The sequence below is a fragment of the Leucoraja erinacea genome, unplaced genomic scaffold (genome assembly GCF_028641065.1).
Source record: "Leucoraja erinacea ecotype New England unplaced genomic scaffold, Leri_hhj_1 Leri_128S, whole genome shotgun sequence".
In the NCBI taxonomy this organism is placed as follows: Eukaryota; Metazoa; Chordata; class Chondrichthyes; order Rajiformes; family Rajidae; genus Leucoraja; species Leucoraja erinaceus.
This window is the reverse complement of record NW_026575550.1, coordinates 42,780-62,490: the sequence shown is the minus strand read 5'-3', so window position 1 is coordinate 62,490 and position 19,711 is coordinate 42,780. Positions and strand designations below refer to the sequence as shown.

The following is a 19,711-nucleotide window of genomic DNA, read 5'->3' as shown; positions in this document are numbered from 1 at the left end:
AGACAGATGTGTACAGCAATTCGTTCTTCCCCCGCACAATTAAAGCATGGAATAATCTCCACCCAACTATAGTTACCCAACCAGATGCAACTACATTTAAAGTAGCTCTTTCTTCCCAATAACCCTTTCTGGCTTAAGCCTTCCCTTCACCACCTCCAGTTTAAATTCCATTTGGAATATTTTGGACGACCAAGAAACCAATATATGATTTTGATTTCTCTAACTTCAAGTCAACCTTACATCCCCTCTCTCTCTAGCCCCCACCAGATTCTTGTTTTCACCCAACAAGCAGCTGCAACGGCCTGTTTCCGGTTACCAAATTACCTGTTAGGACATGAAGAATTCCCCATACCACAGTTGACATGGAGATTCTTAACAACTCAACATAACTTATAGTACTCAAAGTGCGCGAGGAACTCAGTCAGGCAGCAGCAAGAAGGGTCTCGACCTGAAACGTCACCCATTCCTTCTCTCCAGTGATGCTGCCTGACCCGCTGAGTTACTCCGGCATTTTGTGTCTATCTTTGGTTTTAACCAGCATTTGCACCTTCTTCCTCCACATCTCTGAACAACATGGACAGATGACATTTCTGTTCGGGACTTTTCTTCAACTGGTTGTTAGTTTAGATTAGTTTAGAAATACAGTGTGGAAACAGGCCTTTTGCCTACTGAGTCCACACCGACCAGCGACCCCTGCACACTAACACTATCCTGCACACACTAGGGACAATTTACACTTATACCAAGCCAATTAATCTACAAAACCGTGGAGTGTGGGAGGAAATTGGAGTATTGAGAGAAAACCCACGTGGGTCACGGGGAGCTCGTGCAAACTCCGTACAGACAGCACCCGTGGGCAGGAAGGAACCCGGGTCTCTGGCGCTGTGAGGCAGCAACTCTACCGCTGCACCACCGTGCGCCAAAAATTTAGTTTACATAGAAACATAGAAACATAGAAATTAGGTGCAGGAGTAGGCCATTCGGCCCATCGAGCCTGCACCGCCATTCAATATGATCATGGCTGATCATCCAACTCAGTATCCCGTACCTGCCTTCTCTCCATACCCCCCTGATCCCCTTAGCCACAAGGGCCACATCTAACTCCCTCTTAAATATAGCCAATGAACTAGCCTCAACTACCCTCTGTGGCCGAGAGTTCCAGAGATTCACCTCTGTGTGAAAAAAGTTCTTCTCATCTCGGTTTTAAAGGATTTCCCCCTTATCCTTAAGCTGTGTGAAAAAAGTTCTTCTCATCTCGGTTTTAAAGGATTTCCCCCTTATCCTTAAGCTGTGAACCCTTGTCCTGGACTTCCCTAACATCGGGAACAATCTTCCTGCATCTAGCCTGTCCAACCCCTTAAGAATTTTGTAAGTTTCTATAAGATCCCCTCTCAATCTTCTAAATTCTAGAGAGTATAAACCAAGTCTATCCAGTCTTTCTTCATAAGACAGTCCTGACATCCCAGGAATCAGTCTGGTGAACCGTCTCTGCACTCCCTCTATGGCAATAATGTCCTTCCTCAGATTTGGAGACCAAAAACTGTACGCAATACTCCAGGTGTGGTCTCACCAAGACCCTGTACAACTGCAGTAGAACCTCCCTGCTCCTATACTCAAATCCTTTGCAATAAAAGCTAACATACCATTCGCTTTCTTTATGTTTATGTTCAGGTTAGTTTAGTTTAGAGATACTGCGCGGAAACACGCCCTTTCGGCCCACCGGGTCCGCGCCGGCCAGCGATCCCCGCACATCAACACTATACCCCATACCAACTAGGGAGAATTTTTACATTTACCCAGCCAATGAACCTACAAACCTGCACGGCTTTGGAGTGTGGGAGGAAACTGAAGATCTCGGAGAAAACCCACGAGAGTCACGGGGAGAAGGTACAAACTCCGTACAGACAGGGTCGGTAGTCGGGCTAAAACCCGGATCTCCGGCGTTGTATTCGCTGTAAGGCAGCAACTCTACCGCTGCGCCACCGTTAAGAGACAGTAGGTAACCATGTGATGGACCAAGACATTAGGATCACTGAATTTTTAATGATTTGCCATGTCCAGTATTACCTTTTAAAACATTTTATTTTGACTCGACAGTTAAACAGTAACAGAGCAAAGCATTGAAATATCTGCAGACCTCAACTAAAACCAAACATATCATTATTAACAAAGTAAAAAAGCAAAAGAATTACAACTAAAAGCCTAAAGACTGATCGCAATTACTGATAACAGTCACTGGATTTTCGAATGAAAACCTTTACAAAGAAGTTGAAACACGGACTTCGTTATCTATAGAGGCTGACAAAGGATGGGATTAGCACATTTGTATCATTGAAGGGATTATTGTTCACAGAACCAGTCTGAAGAAGGGTCTCGACTCGAAACATCACCCATGCCTTCTCTCCAGAGATGCTGCCTGTCCCGCTGAGTTACTCCAGCATTTTTGTCTATCTTCGGTGTCAAGCAGAATCTGCAGTTCCTTCCGACACATTGTTTACAGTACTCTCTAGGTTATTATCGGCAGTAATTTAGGCTTCACAAACTGTTCTTTGTCATTGAGTATAGGAGCAGGGAGTATAGGAGCAGTGTAGTATAGGAGCAGATTTGAGTATAGGAGCAGGGAGGTTCTACTGCAGTTGTACAGGGTCTTGGTGAGACCATACCTGGAGTATTGCGTACAGTTTTGGTCTCCTAATCTGAGGAAGGACATTCTTGCCGTAGAGGTAGTACAGAGAAGGTTCACCAGACTGATTCCTGGGATGTTAGGACTTTCATATGAAGAAAGACTGGATAGACTCGGCTTGTACTCGCTAGAATTTAGAAGATTGAGGGGGGATCTTATAGAAACTTACAAAATTCTTAAGGGGTTGGACAGGCTAGATGCAGGAAGATTGTTCCCGATGTTGGGGGAAGTCCAGAACAAGGGGTCACAGTTTAAGGACAAGGGGGAAATCTTTTAGGAAAACATTTTTCACACAGAGAGTGGTGAACCTGTGGAATTCTCTGCCACAGAAGGTAGTTGAGGCCAGTTCATTGGCTATATTTAAGAGGGAGTTAGATGTGGCCCTTGTGGCTAAAGGGATCAGGGGGTATGGAGAGAAGGCAGGTACAGGATACGGAGTTGGATGATCAGCCATGATCATATTGAATGGTGGTGCAGGCTCGAAGGGCCGAATGGCCTACTCCTGCACTTATCTTCTATGTTTCTATGTTTCTATTGTGTTCAGCAGACCCATTGTCTAGCAGTTAACGACATTTTTAAATAAATTGACCCCATCAATTTTAATTTAGTTTTTAGTTTTCAGATTCAGATTCAAATATTATTGTCACTGTGCAGTGTCAAAGTACAGAGACAATGAAATACAGTTAGACCAGTGGTTCACAACTTTTTTTAGCTCATGGCCCCCTAGGGATCTTTTCATTTTTCTGTGGCCCCTCCCCCTCCCTGACATTATTAGCGGAAAAAAAGTACTTCAATATTATAATTCCTTCCATAAAAATATCAGTGTCTATTCTCTTATTCAGCACATATATTATCTTTTATTCTATTCCACAAACATCAAAAATATTTTGTGGGTTCACTAAAACAACCATTTATAATCATACATTAAAAATATATTTCAACAACATAGATTTAAATTTATTAGAACTGAAATGTATTAGAACTGAAATTTGAGGCAACGAGTGGTAGCTCTGTGGCCCCCTTCATTGAACCTGTGGCCCCCCTGAAATTTGCCAAGGCCCCAGGTTGGGTATCACTGCACTGGGGACAATTTACAACTTTACCGAAGCCAATTAACCTACAAACCTGTACGTCTTTGGACTGCGGGAGGATACTGGATATCCTGGGGAGAACCACGTCGAGAAGGCACAAGTGTGTAGGTATAGTGCGTGTGTATGGGGCGATCGATGGACTCTGCACTGGCAGCTCCCGTAGTCGGGATCGAACCCGGGCCTCTGCCGCTGTGTCCCGGACTAGATTAACTTCATCAATTCTCTGCAAGACACTCATCCCATCAATTGCTTGCAAGCCCAATACTTTTACAGCATATTTTACAACAAATAGCTCCCTCATGGTTATTTTGTGAATGATTGCAATGTTTCCCCTGTCTGACGGGGTAAATGCTCGGACATCATGGGGTTAATGCTTTTGGACAAGTTTACATTGACTCCATTCAAAGTATCCCAGCTTGTAAACAGGATGCCTCCACTCCAGGCATTTCCTCCCCATTTGCGACATTACTGTAGAGAAAAAAAACACAATAGCAGAATTAAAAAAAAATTGCAGAAACAATTTTGATTTGCACGCAGTGGTCTGGCAGTAGAGTTTCAGCCTCATAGAGCCAGTTCGATCCCGACTACGGTATTTTGTCTGCACATAGTTTGAACATTCTCCACGTTTTCCGCATGGGTTTTCTCCGGGTGCTCCGGTTTCCTCCCACACTCCAAAGACGCACAGGATTGTCGGCTAATTGGCTTCGGAAAAATTGTAAATTGTCTCTAATGTGTGTAGGACAATTTATGGTAAAAACTGTTTTTATAAAAATTGTTCCTCGACCATGTTCATACGTTCTAGCAGCAGAATTAGGCCATTCGGCCCATCATGTCTACTCCGCCATTCAATCATGGCTGATCCATCTCTCCCTCCTAACCCCATTCCCCTGCCTTCTCCCCATAACCCCTGACACCCGTATTAATCAAGAATCTCTGCCCTAAAAATATCCATTGATTTGGTCTCCACAGCCTTCTGTGGCAAAGAATTCCACAGGTTCACCACCCTCTGACTAAAGAAATTCCACCTCATCTCCTTTCTAAAGTGTCCTCCTTTCATTCTGGGGCTGTGGCCCTAGTGTGTTGGATAGTGCTAGTGTATGGGGCGATCGATGGACTCGTTGGGCTTGAGGTCCTGTTTCTGCATTGTATATTTAAAGTCCAAACAAGCTTGGAAATTGTGTAGCGTTTGCAAGGTACTTTCAAGGACATGCATTTGGAAACCTTCAAAATATTTGTAAATCTCTTCCCTCCCTCTCTCCCCCACAACCATGTTTACTGACAACAGTGCATATTGGCATGTGTACTGACAACAAAACAATTACATTTTTACTTACAGCCCATAACAGCCCCTAATTTGAGGAAGGACACTCTTGCTATTGAGGAAGTGCAGCGTAGGTTTACAAGGTTAATTCCTGGGATGGCTGGGCTTGTACACTCTGGAGTTTAGAAGGATGAGAGGTGATCTTATTCAAACATATAAGATCATTAAGGGTTTGGACACGCTAGAGGCAGGAAACATGTTCCCGATGTTGGGGGAGTCCAGAACCAGGGTCTACATTTTAAGAATAAGGGGTGAGCCATTTAGAACGGAGATGAGGAGAAACACTTTTTCTCACAGAGAATTGTGAGTGTGGAATTTTCTGCCGGTGGAGGCCAGTTTTCTGGGTACTTTCAAGAGAGAGCTAGATAGGGCTCTTGAAGATAGCGGAGTCAGGGGATATGGGGCGAAGGCAGGAACGGGGTACTGATTGGGGATGATCTTTACAAAATTCTTAATGGGTTGGACAGGCTAGATGTAAGAAGATTGTTCCCGATGTTGGGGAAGTCCAGAACAAGGGGTCACAGTTTGAGGATAAGGGGGAAATCTTTTAGGACCGAAATGAGGAAAACATTTTTCACATTACTAATTGAGAATCTGGGATGAGTGCAGATGGGGCATCTAAGTCGGCATGGGCAAGTTAGGCCGAAGGACCCATCTCCACACTCCATGACACTATGATCCTATCCATGTTCTCCAGAGAGCTGCCTGACACGCTGAGTTACTCCGGCACTTTGTGTCCTTTTTTGTAAAGCAGCATCTGCAGTTCCTTGTTTCGCCAAAGCATCATAATTTGGCATCATTCATGTTCAAGAAGGAACTGCAAATGCTGGAAAATCGAAGGTAGATAAAATTGCTGGAGAAACTCAGCGGATGCGGCAGCATCTATGGGGCAAAGCAAATAGTTTTGTTTCGGACCGAAACCCTTCTTCAGAGATGCTGCCACGTAATTTGGCATCAGTACTATCAACACATACCTTGAGATTCCCACGCCTTGATCTGGCATTTCATTCAGTGGTATGGCCTTAAAATAAAAAAAAACATATTTACTACAATTACATTTCTCTTCATCCTCATCATCTTTCATATGATTATACCACCTAATTTATTGTAAGAAAATATAAAATATAAAATTTAGTTTGGAGATATAACGCAGAACCAGGCCCTTCAGCCCACTGAGTCTGTGCCGACCAGCGATCCCCGCACACTAACACTATCCTACACACTTTTCCACACCCTTTCACACAAGTGTATGGAACAAGCTGCCAGGGGAGGTAGTTGAGGCAGGGACTATCCCAACGTTTAAGCACCTAAAATCCTAATCTGAGGAAAGACATTCTTGCCATAGAGGGAGTACAGAGAAGGTTCACCAGACTGATTCCTGGGATGTCAGGACTTTCATATGATGAAAGATTGGATAGACTCAGCTTGTACTCACTAGAATTTAGAAGGTTGAGGGGGGATCTTATAGAAACTTACAAAATTCTTAAGGGGTTTGACAGGCTAGATGCAGGAAGATTGTTCCCGATGTTGGGGAAGTCCAGAACAAGAGGGTCACAGTTTAAGGATAAGGGGGAAATCTTTTAGGACCGAGATGAGAAAAACATTTTTTACACAGAGAGTGGTGAATCTGTGCAATTCTCTTCTACAGAAGGTAGTTGAGGCCGGTTCATTGGCTATATTTAAGAGGGAGTTAGATGTGGCCCTTGTAGCTAAAGGGATCAGGGGGTATGGAGAGAGGGCAGGGATGGGATACTGAGTTGGATGATTAGCCATGAACATATTGAATGGCGGCGCAGGCTCAAAGGGCTGAATGGCCTACTCCTATGTTTCTATGTTTCTAAGTGTATGGAACAAGCTACCAGGGGAGGTCGTTGAGGCAGGGACTATCCCAACGTTTAAGAAACAGTTTGACAGGTACATGGATAGGATAATTTTGGAGGAATATGGGCCAAACGCAGGCAGGTGGGACTAGTGTAGCTGGGACATGTTGGCCGGTGTGGGCAGGTTGGGTCGAAGGGCCTGTTTCCACACTGTATCACTCTTTGACTCCATGACTAGGGACAATTCACAATTTCACCAAAGGCAATTAACCTAAAAACCTGCACGTCTTTGGAGTGTGGGAGGAAACCGGAGCACCCTGGAGAAAACCCACGCAGGTCACATGGAGAACGTGCAAACTCCGTACAGACAGCACCCATAGTCAGGATTGAACCCGGATCTGTGGCGCTGTGAGGCAGCAACTCTACCGCTGCGCCACCATGATGCCCCTTTCTTATAATCTTTCTTAAAGATTATGCTACTTTCTAATTTATGATTACAAAATATGAACTAATAAACAAGTTCCAAAAAAATGGAGTCAGTGACTGAAACTGGGATCATTGGGATTGCAGAGTAGGAGTGTAAGTGGGAAGGAGAAGAAACAAGGAAACACTAATGGAAATGTCAGATGAGTCCGTTTATTTTGACGATAGACATGGGAGGGACACAATCTTTCATTGCATCTATTTTAATAGACAAAAGATAATAGACAATTGACAATGGGTGCAGGAGTAGGCCATTCGGCCCTTCGAGCCAGCACCGCCATTCAATGTGATCATGGCTGATCATCCCCAATCAGTACCCCGTTCCTGCCTTCTCCCCATATCCCCTGACTCCGCTATCTTTAAGAGCCCTATCTAGCTCTCTCTTGAAAGCATCCAGAGAACCGGCCTCCACTGCCCTCTCTGAGCAGAGAATTCCACAGACTCACAAAGTGTTTCTTCGTCTCCGTTCTAAATGGCTTACCCCTTATTCTTAAACTGTGTGGCCCCTGGTTCTGGACTCCCCTTTAATGCAGGGATTGCGTCCATCAAGTCTACTCCGCCATTCAATTATGGCTGATCTATCTGTCCCTCCGAACCTTATTCTCCTGCCTTCTCCTCATTACCCCGGACACATTGAAGGTGGAGGTGGCAAAGTTGTCTTGCACAACAGTACATTATAGGGGCGCAGCGGTAGAGTTGCTGCCTCACAGCGCCAGAGACCCAGGTTCGATCCTGACTCTGGGTGCTGTCTATACGGAGTTTGTACGTCCTCCCTGTGACCTGCGTGGGTTTTCTCCGGGTGCTCCAGTTTCCTCCCACACTCCAAAGACGTGCAGGTTTGTGGATTGGTTGGCTTGTTAAAAAAATAAGTTGTTCCCAGAGTTTAGATTAGTTTAGATTAGATTAGTTTAGTTTAGAGATACAGCACTGAAACAGGCCCTGCGACCCACCGAATCCAGGCCGACCAACAACCCCCGCATGTTAACACTATCCTACACACACACTAGGGACAATTTGCACATACACCAAGCCAATTAACCCACATACCTGTACGTCTTTGTATAACCTTATAACCATATAACCATATAATCATATTACAGCACGGAAACAGACCATCTCCGCCCTTCTAGTCCGTGCCGAACACTTACTCTCACCTAGTCCCATCTACCTGCGCTCAGACCATAACCCTCCATTCCTTTCCCATCCATATAACTATCCAATTTATTTTTAATCGAACCTGCCTCCACCACCTTCACTGGGAGCTCATTCCACACAGCCACCACTCTCTGAGTAAAGAAGTTCCCCCTCATGTTACCCCTAAACTTCTGTCCCTTAATTCTCAAGTCATGTCCTCTTGTTTGAATCTTCCCTACTCTCAGTGGGAAAAGCTTATCCACGTCAACTCTGTCTATCCCTCTCATCATTTTAAAGACCTCTATCAAGTCCCCCCTTAACCTTCTGCGCCCCAGAGAATAAAGAATAAAGAAGAATGTGTGGGAGGAAACTGAAGATCTCGGAAAAAAAACCACGCAGGTCACGGGGAGAACGTACAAACTCCGTACAGACAGTGCCCGTGGTCAGGATCGAACAGGGGTCTCCAGCGCTGCAAGCGTTATGAGGTGGCAACTCTACCGCTGTGTGTAGGATAGTGATAATGTGCAGGGATCGCTGGTCTGCACGGACCCGGGGGGCCGAAGGGCCTGTTTCCGCGCTGTATCTCTAAACTACTAAATTGAACTGATGGAGTTAATTAACAGATGGGACATGATTGCTACGGGGAAGACATGATAGAAAAATCACAGAACAGGAACGTCCACATTCCAGCATAAAGAATATCTGGCTATGAAAAGGAGATAAAAATAGCATCACAATATTAATTATGGGGCCCATTTAAGGGAGAATTCTGTCTGAGTCATTTAGTTTCGTTTAGTTTAGAGATACAGTGCGGAAACAGGCCCTTCGGCCCACCGAGTCCGCACTGACCAGTGATCCCCGCACACTAACACTATCCTAAACACACACACAATTTGCGTACAGTTTTGGTCTCCTAATCTGAGGAAAGACACTCTTGCCATAGAGGGGGTACAGAGAAGGTTCACCAGACTGATTCCTGGGATGGCAGGACTTTCATATGAAGAAAGACTGGATAGACTCGGCTTGTACTCGCTGGAATTCAGAAGATTGAGGGGGGATCTTATAGAAACTTACAAAATTCTTAAGGGGTTGGACAGGCTAGATGCAGGAAGATTCTTCCCGATGTTGGGGAAGTCCCGAACTAGGGGTCACAGTTTAAGGATAAGAGGGAAGTCTTTTAGGACCGAGATGAGAAAATCATTTTTTACACAGAGAGTGGTGAACCTGTGGAATTCTCTGCCACAGAAGGTAGTTGAGGCCACAGTTCATTGGCTATATTTAAGAGGGAGTTAGATGTGGCCCTTGTGGTTAAAGGGATCAGGGGGTATGGAGAGAAGGCAGGTACAGGATACTGAGTTGGATGATCAGCCATGATCATATCGAATGGCGGTGCAGGCTTGAAGGGCAGAATGGCCTCTACTCCTGCACCTATTTTCTATGTTTCTAATTTGTACTTATAACCATATAACATATAACAATTACAACACGGAAACAGGCCATCTCGGCCCTACAAGTCCTTGCCGAACAATTTTTTTTTTCCCCTTAGTCCCACCTGCCTGCACTCATACCATAACCCTCCATTCCCTTCTCATCCATATGTCTATCCAATTTATTTTTAAATGATACCAATGAACCTGCCTCCACCACTTCCACTGGGAGCTCATTCCACACCGCCACCACTCTCTGAGTAAAGAAGTTCCCCCTCATATTACCCCTAAACTTCTGTCCCTTAATTCTGAAGTCATGTCCTCTTTGAATCTTCCCTATTCTCAAAGGGAAAAGCTTGTCCACATCAACTCTGTCTATCCCATCTACTTACACCAAGCCAATTAACCTACATACCTGTATGTCTTTGGAGTGTGGGAGGAAACAAGAGATCTCAGCGAAATCCCACACAAGTCACGGGGAGAACGTACAAACTCCGTACAGACAGCACCCGTGGTCGGGATCGAACCCGGGTCTCCTGCGCTGCAAGCGCTGTAAGGCAGCAACACTACCGCTGCGACACCGTGGCCATCGTTAAGGGGATTTGAACTAAATTTTAGAGCAAATGACTAAGTGTGTGTCACAAGGTTTGTGGAGTTGACATTTACAGTGTGGAAACAGTCTCATTGTAGCCAACTTGCCCACACCGGCCCACACCAGGTCAATAGTCCCACCTGTCTGCATTTGGCTCGTATCCCTCCAAACCTGACCTATCGTGTACTCTTCTGTCCGCCGTTTTGTAGGAAAGATGTTGTCATAGAAACACAGAAACATAGACAATAGGTGCAGGTGGAGGCCACTCGGCCCTTCGAGCCAGCACCGCCATTCATTGTGATCATGGCTGATCATCCCCTATCAATAACCCGTGCCTGCCTTCTCCCCACATCCCTTGACTCCACTAGCCCCTAGAGCTCTATCTAATTCTCTCTATAAATCCATCCAGTGACTTGGCCTCCACTGCGCTCTGTGGCAGGGAATTCCATAAATTCACAACTCTCGGGGTGAAAAAGTTTTTTCTCATCTCAGTCTTAAATGACCTCCCCTTTATTCTAAGACTGTGGCCCCTGGTTCTGGACTCGCCCAACATTGGGAACATTTTTCCTGCATCTAGCTTGTCCAATCCTTTTATAATTTTATATGTTTCTATAAGATTGCCCCTCATCCTTCTAAACTCCAGTGAATACAAGCCTAGTCTTTTCAATCTTTCCTCATATGACAGTCCCACCATCCCAGGGATCAATCTCGTGAACCTACGCTACACTGCCTCAATCACAAGGATGTCGTTTCTCAAATTAGGGGACCAAAACTGTACACAATACTCCCGATGTGGTCTCACCAGTGCTCTATACAAGTATATATTTGCCAAACTGGAAAGGGTACAGTGAAGATTTACAAGGATGTTGCCAGGACTAGAGGGTCTGAGCTATAGAGAGAGGTTGAGTAGGCTGGGAGCACAGGAGGATGAGGGGGTGATCTTATACAGGTGTACAAAATCATGAGAGGAATAGATCGGGTAGAGTCTCTTGCCCAGAGTAGGGGAGTCAAATACCAGACGACATAGGTTTAAGGTGAAGGGGAAAAGATTTAATAGGAATCTGAGGGGCAACCTTTTTCACACAAAGGGTGGTGGGTGTATGGAACGAGCTGCCAGAGGAGGTAGTTGAGGCTGGGATTATCCCAACATTTAAGAATCAATTAGACAGGTACATGGATAGGACAGGTTTGGAGGGATATGTGCCAAACACAGGCAGGTGGGACTAGTGTAGCTGGGACATGTTGGCCGGTGTGGGCAAGTTGGGCCCAAGGGCCTGTTTCCACACTGTATCACTCTATGACTAGTGTAGCTGGGACATGTTGGCCGGTGTGGGCAAGTTGGGCTGAAGGAAGGGCCTGTTTCCACACTGTATCACTCTATGACTAGTGTAGCTGGGACATGTTGGCCGGTGTGGGAAAGTTGGGCTGAAGGGCCTGTTTCCACACTGTATCACTCTATGACTAGTGTAGCTGGGACATGTTGGCTGGTGTGGGCAAGTTGGGCTGAAGGGCCTGTTTCCACACTGTATCACTCTATGACTAGTGTAGCTGGGACATGTTGGCTGGTGTGGGCAAGTTGGGCTGAAGGAAGGGCCTGTTTCCACACTGTATCACTCTATGACTAGTGTAGCTGGGACATGTTGGCCAGTGTGGGAAAGTTGGGTCTGTTTCCACACTGTGTCCAAACTCCACACAGTCGGGATGGATCCCGTGAGGCTGCAACTCTACCACTGGGCCACAGTAACCACATTCTCTAACCACAGTTGCGATTCCCCATTACATAACTTGGACTAATGCCAATGTTTCTACTTTCCCTTTACTGCTGTTACTCACGCAGTCTTGCTGTTCATTTCGTACCTCTTGCTCTGTTCTCATCTGCTGCTTGTGTTTCGTATCTGTGGACCAGACCACATGACAAGTTGTAAAAACATAGAAATGCAGATACTGGCTCATACCGAAGACAAACACGAGTCATCAGGTCATAAGTGATAGGAGCAGAATTAGGCCATTCAGCCCATCATATCCATATAACCATATAACCATATAACCATATAACAATTACAGCACGGAAACAGGCCATCTCGGCCCTACAAGTCCGTGCCGAACAAATTTTTTTTCCCCTTAGTCCCACCTGCCTGCACTCATACCATAACCCTCCATTCCCTTCTCATCCATATGCCTATCCAATTTATTTTTAAATGACACCAATGAACCTGCCTCCACCACTTTCCACCCCGCCATTCAATCGTGGCCGAGTTTGAAGAAGGGTTTCGGCCCGAAACGTTGCCTATTTCCTTCGCTCCATAGATGCTGCTGCACCCGCGTGAGTTTCTCCAGCATTTTTGTGTACCTTCGATTTTCCAGCATCTGCAGTTCCTTCTTAAACAATTGTGGCTGATCTATCTCTCCCTCCTAACCCCATTCTCCTGCCTTCTCCCCATGACTCCTGACACCCGTACTAATCAAGAATCTATCTATCTCTGCCTTAAATATATCCACTCACTTGGCCTCCACAGCCGTCTGTGGCAAATAATTCCACAGATTCACCACCCTCTGACTAAATAAATTTCTCCTCATCTCCTTCCTAAAGGCTGGCAGTATCATCAAAGACCCACACCATCCTGGCCACACACTCATAGAAACATAGAAACATAGAAATTAGGTGCAGGAGTAGGCCATTCGGCCCTTCGAGCCTGCAACGCCATTCAATATGATCATGGCTGATCATCCAACTCAGTATCCCGTACCTGCCTTCTCTCCATACCCCCTGATCCCCTTAGCCACCTCCCTCTTAAATATAGCCAATGAACTGGCCTCAACTACCCTCTGTGACAGAGAGTTCCAGAGATTCATCACTCTCTGTGTGAAAACATATTCAGATAGAAGGTACAGGAGCCTGAAGACTGCAACGTCCAGGTTCAGGAATAGCTACTTCCCCACAGCCATCAGGCTATTAAACCTGGCTCGGACAAAACTGATTATTAATAGCCCATTTTCTGTTATTTGCACTTCATCAGTTTATTTATTCATGTGTGTATATATTTATATCATGGTATATGGACACACTGATCTGTTTTGTAGTAAATGCCTACTATGCTCTGTGTGCTGAAGCAAAGCAAGAATTTAATTGTCCTATACAGGGACACATGACAATAAACTCACCTGAACTTGAACTTGAATGTCCTTCAATTCTGAGGCTGTGACCTCTAGGCCTAGACTCTCCCATTAGAGAAAACATCGTCTCCACATCCACTCTATCCAAGCCTTTCAATATTCGATACGTTTCAATGAGGTCCCCTCTCATTCTGATAAACTCCAGCGAGTACAGGCCCAGTGCCGACAAACGCTCATCGTAGGCGCTCTCTGTACGGAGTTTGCACGTTTCCCCCATGACCTGCGTGGGTTTTCTCCGAGTGCTTCGCTTTCCTTCCACACTCCAAAGCTTTTCACTGTACCATGGTACACTTGACAATATATTGGACTGTAAACTGTAGACGTACAGGTTTGTAGGTTGACTGGCTTGGTATTAATATAAAATTGTCCCTAGTGTGTGTAGGATAGTGATAGTGTGCGGGGATCGCTGGTCGGCACGGGGTCGGTGTGCCGAAGGGCCAGTTTCGATGCTGTATCGCTAGGCTAAACAAAGCTAACAATTTCCTCATACCACAGTCTGAATTCTCTGCATGCAAAAACATGTACCTAGAATTTCCAGTTTTGTGCGGAACTTCCTTGTGCATTTGAACAAAAGTTTACATTAGTCAGTGAACAAAAGAGCTATATGTAGCATCGTGATTTGAATGCAGTTATTATGGTATCACAAACTAAACACAGATGAGGAAAGTGCCGACATTTGTTCTGGCCAGGCATAGTGGTTTGAAATCTAATTAATCTGCAATAAAAAATTTGATATGCTGTTATTAGATTGAGAAAAAAAGGCTATCTGATTTCATAGAGACATCGCCATTGAGCGATACAGCATGGAAACAGGCCCTTCATCCCAACTTCCCACAGCTGTCAACATGACCAACCTACACTAGTCCCACCTGCCTGTGTTTGGTCCATATCCCTCCAAACTTGTCTTATCCATGTACTTATCGAACTGTTTCTTAAACGTCAGGATAGTCCCAGCCTCAACTACCTCCTCCAGCAGCTCATTCCATATACCCACCACCCTTTGTGTGAAAAAGTCACCCCTCAGATTCCTATTAAATCATTTTCCCTTCACCTAAAACCTGTGTCCTCTGGTCCTCGATTCCCCTACACTGGGCAAGAGACTCTGTGTGCCTACCCGATCTATTCATCTCATGATTGTATACACACAAGTGTAAGATCACTCCTCACCCTCCTGTGCTCCAATGAATGGAGTGCCAGCCTGCTCAACCTATCCCTCTAGACATTCCTGCTATAGAGGGAGTACAGAGAAGGTTCACCAGACTGATTCCTGGGATGTCAGGACTTTCATATGAAGAAAGACTGGATAGACCCGGCTTGTACTCGCTAGAATTTAGAAGATTGAGGGGGGATCTTATAGAAACTTACAAAATTCTTAAGTGGTTGGACAGGCTGGATGCAGGAAGATTGTTCCCGATGTTGGGGAAATCCAGAACAAGGGGTCACACAGTTTAAGGATAAGGGGGAAGTCTTTTAGGACCAAGATGAGAAAAATAAAATTCACACAGAGAGTGGTGAATCTGTGGAATTCTCTGCCACAGAAGGTAGTTGAGGCCACAGTTCATTGGCTATATTTAAGAGGGAGTTAGATGTAGCCCTTGTGGCTAAAGGGATCAGGGGGTATGGAGAGAAGGCAGGTATGGGATACTGAGTTGGATGATCAGGCATGATCATATTGAATGGCGGTGCAGGCTGGAAGGGCCGAATGGCCTACTCCTGCACATATTTTCTATGTTTCTATGTCTATGTTTCTATGATCATATTGAATGGCGGTGCAGGCTCGAAGGGCCGAATGGCCTAATCCTGCACCTATGTTTCTATGTTTCTATGTAGCTCAGACCCTCTTGCCTTGCCGGCATCCTCGTAAATCTCCCCTGAACCCTTTCCAGCTGGACAATATCTTTCCCATAACACGGTGCCCAGAACTGAACTCAAGACTCTAAATGCGGTCTGATACAACTGCAACATGACCTCCCGACTTCGACACCCAATACTCAGGCTGAATCTTTTTAATCTGATTACTAATTGGAGCCAATGCATTATTAGCATCCATTTTGAGAACACTAGAATACACAGAGAGTGGTGAATCTCTGGAACTCTCTGCCACAGAGGGTAGTTGAGGCCAGTTCATTGGCTATATTTAAGAGGGAGTTAGATGTGGCCCTTGTGGCTAAGGGGATCAGGGGGTATGGAGAGAAGGCAGGTACGGGATACTGAGTTGGATGATCAGCCATGATCATATTGAATGGCGGTGCAGGCTCGAAGGGCCGAATGGCCTACTGCTGCACCTATTTTCTATGTTTCTATGTTTCTAAAAGCAAGGATAAAATGCCGAAGGCTTATAAGGCTGCATTTGGAGTATTGTGAGCTGCTCCTTGGCAACATATTCGAGGAAGGATGTGCTGGCCTTGTATAGGGCCCATAGGAAGTTTAAGAATCTGCCTCTCCCACTGAGTTCCTCTCCGAAATTGTTTTTCTTTGCTTGGGAATTTTAATATTTTGATTGTAGCTTAGTAAACAAGTTGGATTCTGTCCAAGATTAAGATCAGTAAAAATATTCAAGAGTTCTTCTGATCTGCACTATTCACTTTTCTTCACTATAACTTCACTATTTTGGTAGCAGCATTTCATTGTTCAGCATTAACTAGGCAACTCAATCTCCTCCCCAGCTAATCTCTGCTGTGGGGTTCCACAAGGTTCCATCCGTGGCCCCATTCTCTTCCCCCTGTATATGCTCCTCTTAGGCCAAGTCATTGAAAGGCACGGCATTTCCTTCCATTGCTACATAGACGATACCCAACTCTATCTCCCCCCCGAAGCCCAAAAACCGATCAAATCTGCTTAACCTTACCCACTGCCTCGAGGATATAAAGTGTTGGATGGCCCAGAACTTCCTCCAACTAAACGAGAGTAAGTCTGAGGTCATCCTTCTCGGCCCCTCGGACTCAATCAAAATGATAGCAGGCAGCCTTGGAAGCCTTACCCCACGACTCAAACCTCACGTCAAAAACCTTGGCGTGATATTTGACTCAGCACTGAAATTTGACAAACAAGTCAATGCCGTGGTAAAAGCTAGTTTCTTTCAGCTTCGGACGAGAGCTAAAATAAAACTATTCCTCCAGTTTGATGACCTGGAAAAGATCATCCACACATTCATCTCCTCCCGCCTAGATTACTGCAACTCCCTCTACACTGGAATCAGCCAATCTCCCCTGTCCCGCCTGCAACTGGTCCAAAACGCCGCAGTGTGCGAGACTCCTGACGGGCACCCGAAAAAGGGACCACATCACCCCGATCCTGGCCTCTCTCCACTGGCTCCCTGTGCGGTTCCGTATAAACTTCAATACTCCTCCATGTCTACAAAGCCCTCAATGGGCTTGCCCCCACCCACATAAAAAGTCTTCTCACCCACTACTCCACCTCCAGGCCCCTCAGATCGGCCGACTTGGGGTTGCTGAATATCCCGCGGTCTAGGCATAAGCTCAGGGGCGACCGTGCCTTTGCGGTTGCAGCCCCTAGACTGTGGAACAGCATCCCCCTTCCCATCAGAACTGCCCCCTCCATCGACTCCTTTAAGTCAAGACTAAAGACTTATCTATACTCCCAAGCCTTTCCTGACGTCCACTGAGTGAGGGCTACATGTATATATGTATGTAGTCTGTTTTGTTGTGCTATTCTTGTAACAAATGTAAAGCACTTTGGCCAACGAGAGTTGTTTTTTTAAATGTGCTATAGAAATAAATGTGACTTGACTTGACTTGACTAACTAACAACTACAAAACTGTTCATATCCATATGTCAACAAAATCCAGTGGTGATAGTACTGTACTAAAAATGACCTGCAAATGCTGGTTTATACCGAAGGTAGACACAAAACGCTGGACTAACTCAGAGGGTCTGGCAGCATCTCTGGATAACATGGATAGGTGACGTTTTGGGTCAGGACCGGGTCTGAAGAAGGGTCCCGACCCAAAACGTCACCTGTCCGTATTACATAGAAACAGAAACATGGAAAACAGGTGCAGGATTAGGCCATTCGGCCCTTCAAGCCAGCACCGCCATTCAATATGATCATGGCTGATCATCAACAACCAATACCCCGTTCCTGTTTTCTCCCCCATATCCCTTGATTCTGTTAGCCCTGAGAGATAAATCTGACCCTCTCTTGAAAACGATGATCAATTTAAAAACCGCAAGGGCACAGAGGCCGACAAAAGTGCTGGAGAAACTCCACTGAAGAAGGGCCCCAACTAGAAACGTCATCTGTCCATGTTCTCCACAGATGCTGCCTCAACCACTGAGTTAGTCCAGTATGTCATGTCTAAATATGTAAAGATAGAAACTTAGAAAATAGGTGCAGGAGTAGGCCATTCGGCCCTTCGAGCCTGCACCGCCATTCAATATGATTATGGCTGATCATCCAACTCAGTATCCTGTACCTGCCTTCTCTCCATACCCCCTGATCCCTTTAGCCACAAGGGCCACATCTAACTCCCTCTTAAATAGAGCCAATGAACTGTGGCCTCAACTACCTTCTGTGGCAGAGAATTCCAGAGATTCACCACTCTCTGTGTAAAAAATGTTTTCCTCATCTCGGTCCTAAAGGATGTCCCCCCTTATCCTTAAACTGTGTGACCCCTTGTTCTGGACTTCCCCAACATTGGGAACAACCCCTGCATCTAGCCTATCCAACCCCCTAAGAATATTTTAAGTTTCTATAAGATCCCCCCTCAATCTTCTAAATTCTAGTGAGTACAAGCCGAGTCTATCCAGTTTTTCTTCATATAAAAGTCCTGACATCCCAGGAATCAGTCCGGTGAACCTTCTCTGTACTCCCTCTATGGCAAGAAGGAGACTTTCTCATCAAGACTTTGTGCCCTGTAAAGATGGACACAAAGTGCAGGAGTAATTCAGCGGGTCAGGCAGCATCTCTGGAGAAAAAGGATGGGCGACATTTCTGGTCGGGACCCTTCTTCAGTTCAACTCAAAATGTCGGCCACCTTTTTCCTCAGAGATGCCGCCTGACTCGCTGGGTTACTCCATCACTTTGTGTGTAACTTTGGTATAAACCAGCATCCGCAGTCTTTTGTTTCCACCTTATGTCGTGCGTTTTAGTTTCGATATAGTGCGGAAACAGGCCCTTTGGCCCACCGAGTCCGTGCCGACCAGCGATTAACACTATCTTTTGTTTCATAGCATTAGTCTCTCCCTACCATGCATCAATCAATAGACAATAGACAATAGGTGCAGGAGTAGGCCATTCGGCCCTTCGAGCCTGCACCGCCATTCAATATGATCATGGCTGATCATCCCCAATCAGTACCCCGTCCCTGCCTTCGCCCCATATCCCTTGACTCCACTATTTTTTAAGAGCCCTATCTAGCTCTCTCTTGAAAGCATCCAGAGATCCAGCCTCCACCGCACTCTGAGGCAGAGAATTCCACAGACTCACAACTCTCTGGGTGAAAAAGATTTCCCTCATCTCCATTCTAAATGACTTACCCCTTATTCTTAAACTGTGACCCTTGGTCCTGGACTCCCCCAACATCGGGAACATGTTTCCTGCCTTCAGCGTGTCCAATCCCTTAATAACCTTATATGTTTCAATAAGACCACCTCTCATCCTAAATTCCAGAGTATACAAGCCCAGCCGCTCCATTCTATCAACATATGACGGTCCTGCCATCCTGGGAATTAACCTAGCACTTACCAAGCACTTTAGCTGCTGTTGTCCCTTCAGTTCTCGCTTCTCTAAACCTTCATTTCACTTCACGTTTTGAATTCTAAAGTTGGGTACATGTCTCTCACACTTATCCCGACTCACACAATTTTTTTCAGCGCAAAAATTCAAAATTTTGGCGGTTTTTAACCGGTAGGAAAGTTTGCGTTTCTTGCATTAATAACATATACCGGAAGTTACGGATGTCCTCCAGATGGATTGAGCGTCAACCCCTATGACCCAGTGACCTTACGTGCAACCCCCCTATAG

General features: G+C 45.5%; 1 protein-coding gene across 2 annotated transcripts in view; it reads right to left on the bottom strand.

Moving 5' to 3' along the window:
* Positions 1 to 1,772: 1,772 nt before the first annotated feature.
* LOC129715640 (uncharacterized) overlaps positions 1,773 to 19,711 on the bottom strand; it is a 38,827-nt gene continuing 20,888 nt past the window's right edge. Inside the window, exons 9-11 of one of the 2 annotated variants that reach the window (XM_055665501.1) lie at positions 12,409 to 12,446; positions 6,070 to 6,116; positions 1,773 to 4,242 (exon numbers count right to left, since the gene is read on the bottom strand). In XM_055665501.1, coding sequence (XP_055521476.1) covers positions 4,176 to 4,242; positions 6,070 to 6,116; positions 12,409 to 12,446 — 152 coding nt within the window. In that variant the 3' untranslated portion in view covers positions 1,773 to 4,175. Of the gene's footprint in view, positions 4,243 to 6,069; positions 6,117 to 12,384; positions 12,447 to 19,711 lie in introns of both variants that reach the window. The other variant, XM_055665500.1, reaches the window with a different exon arrangement.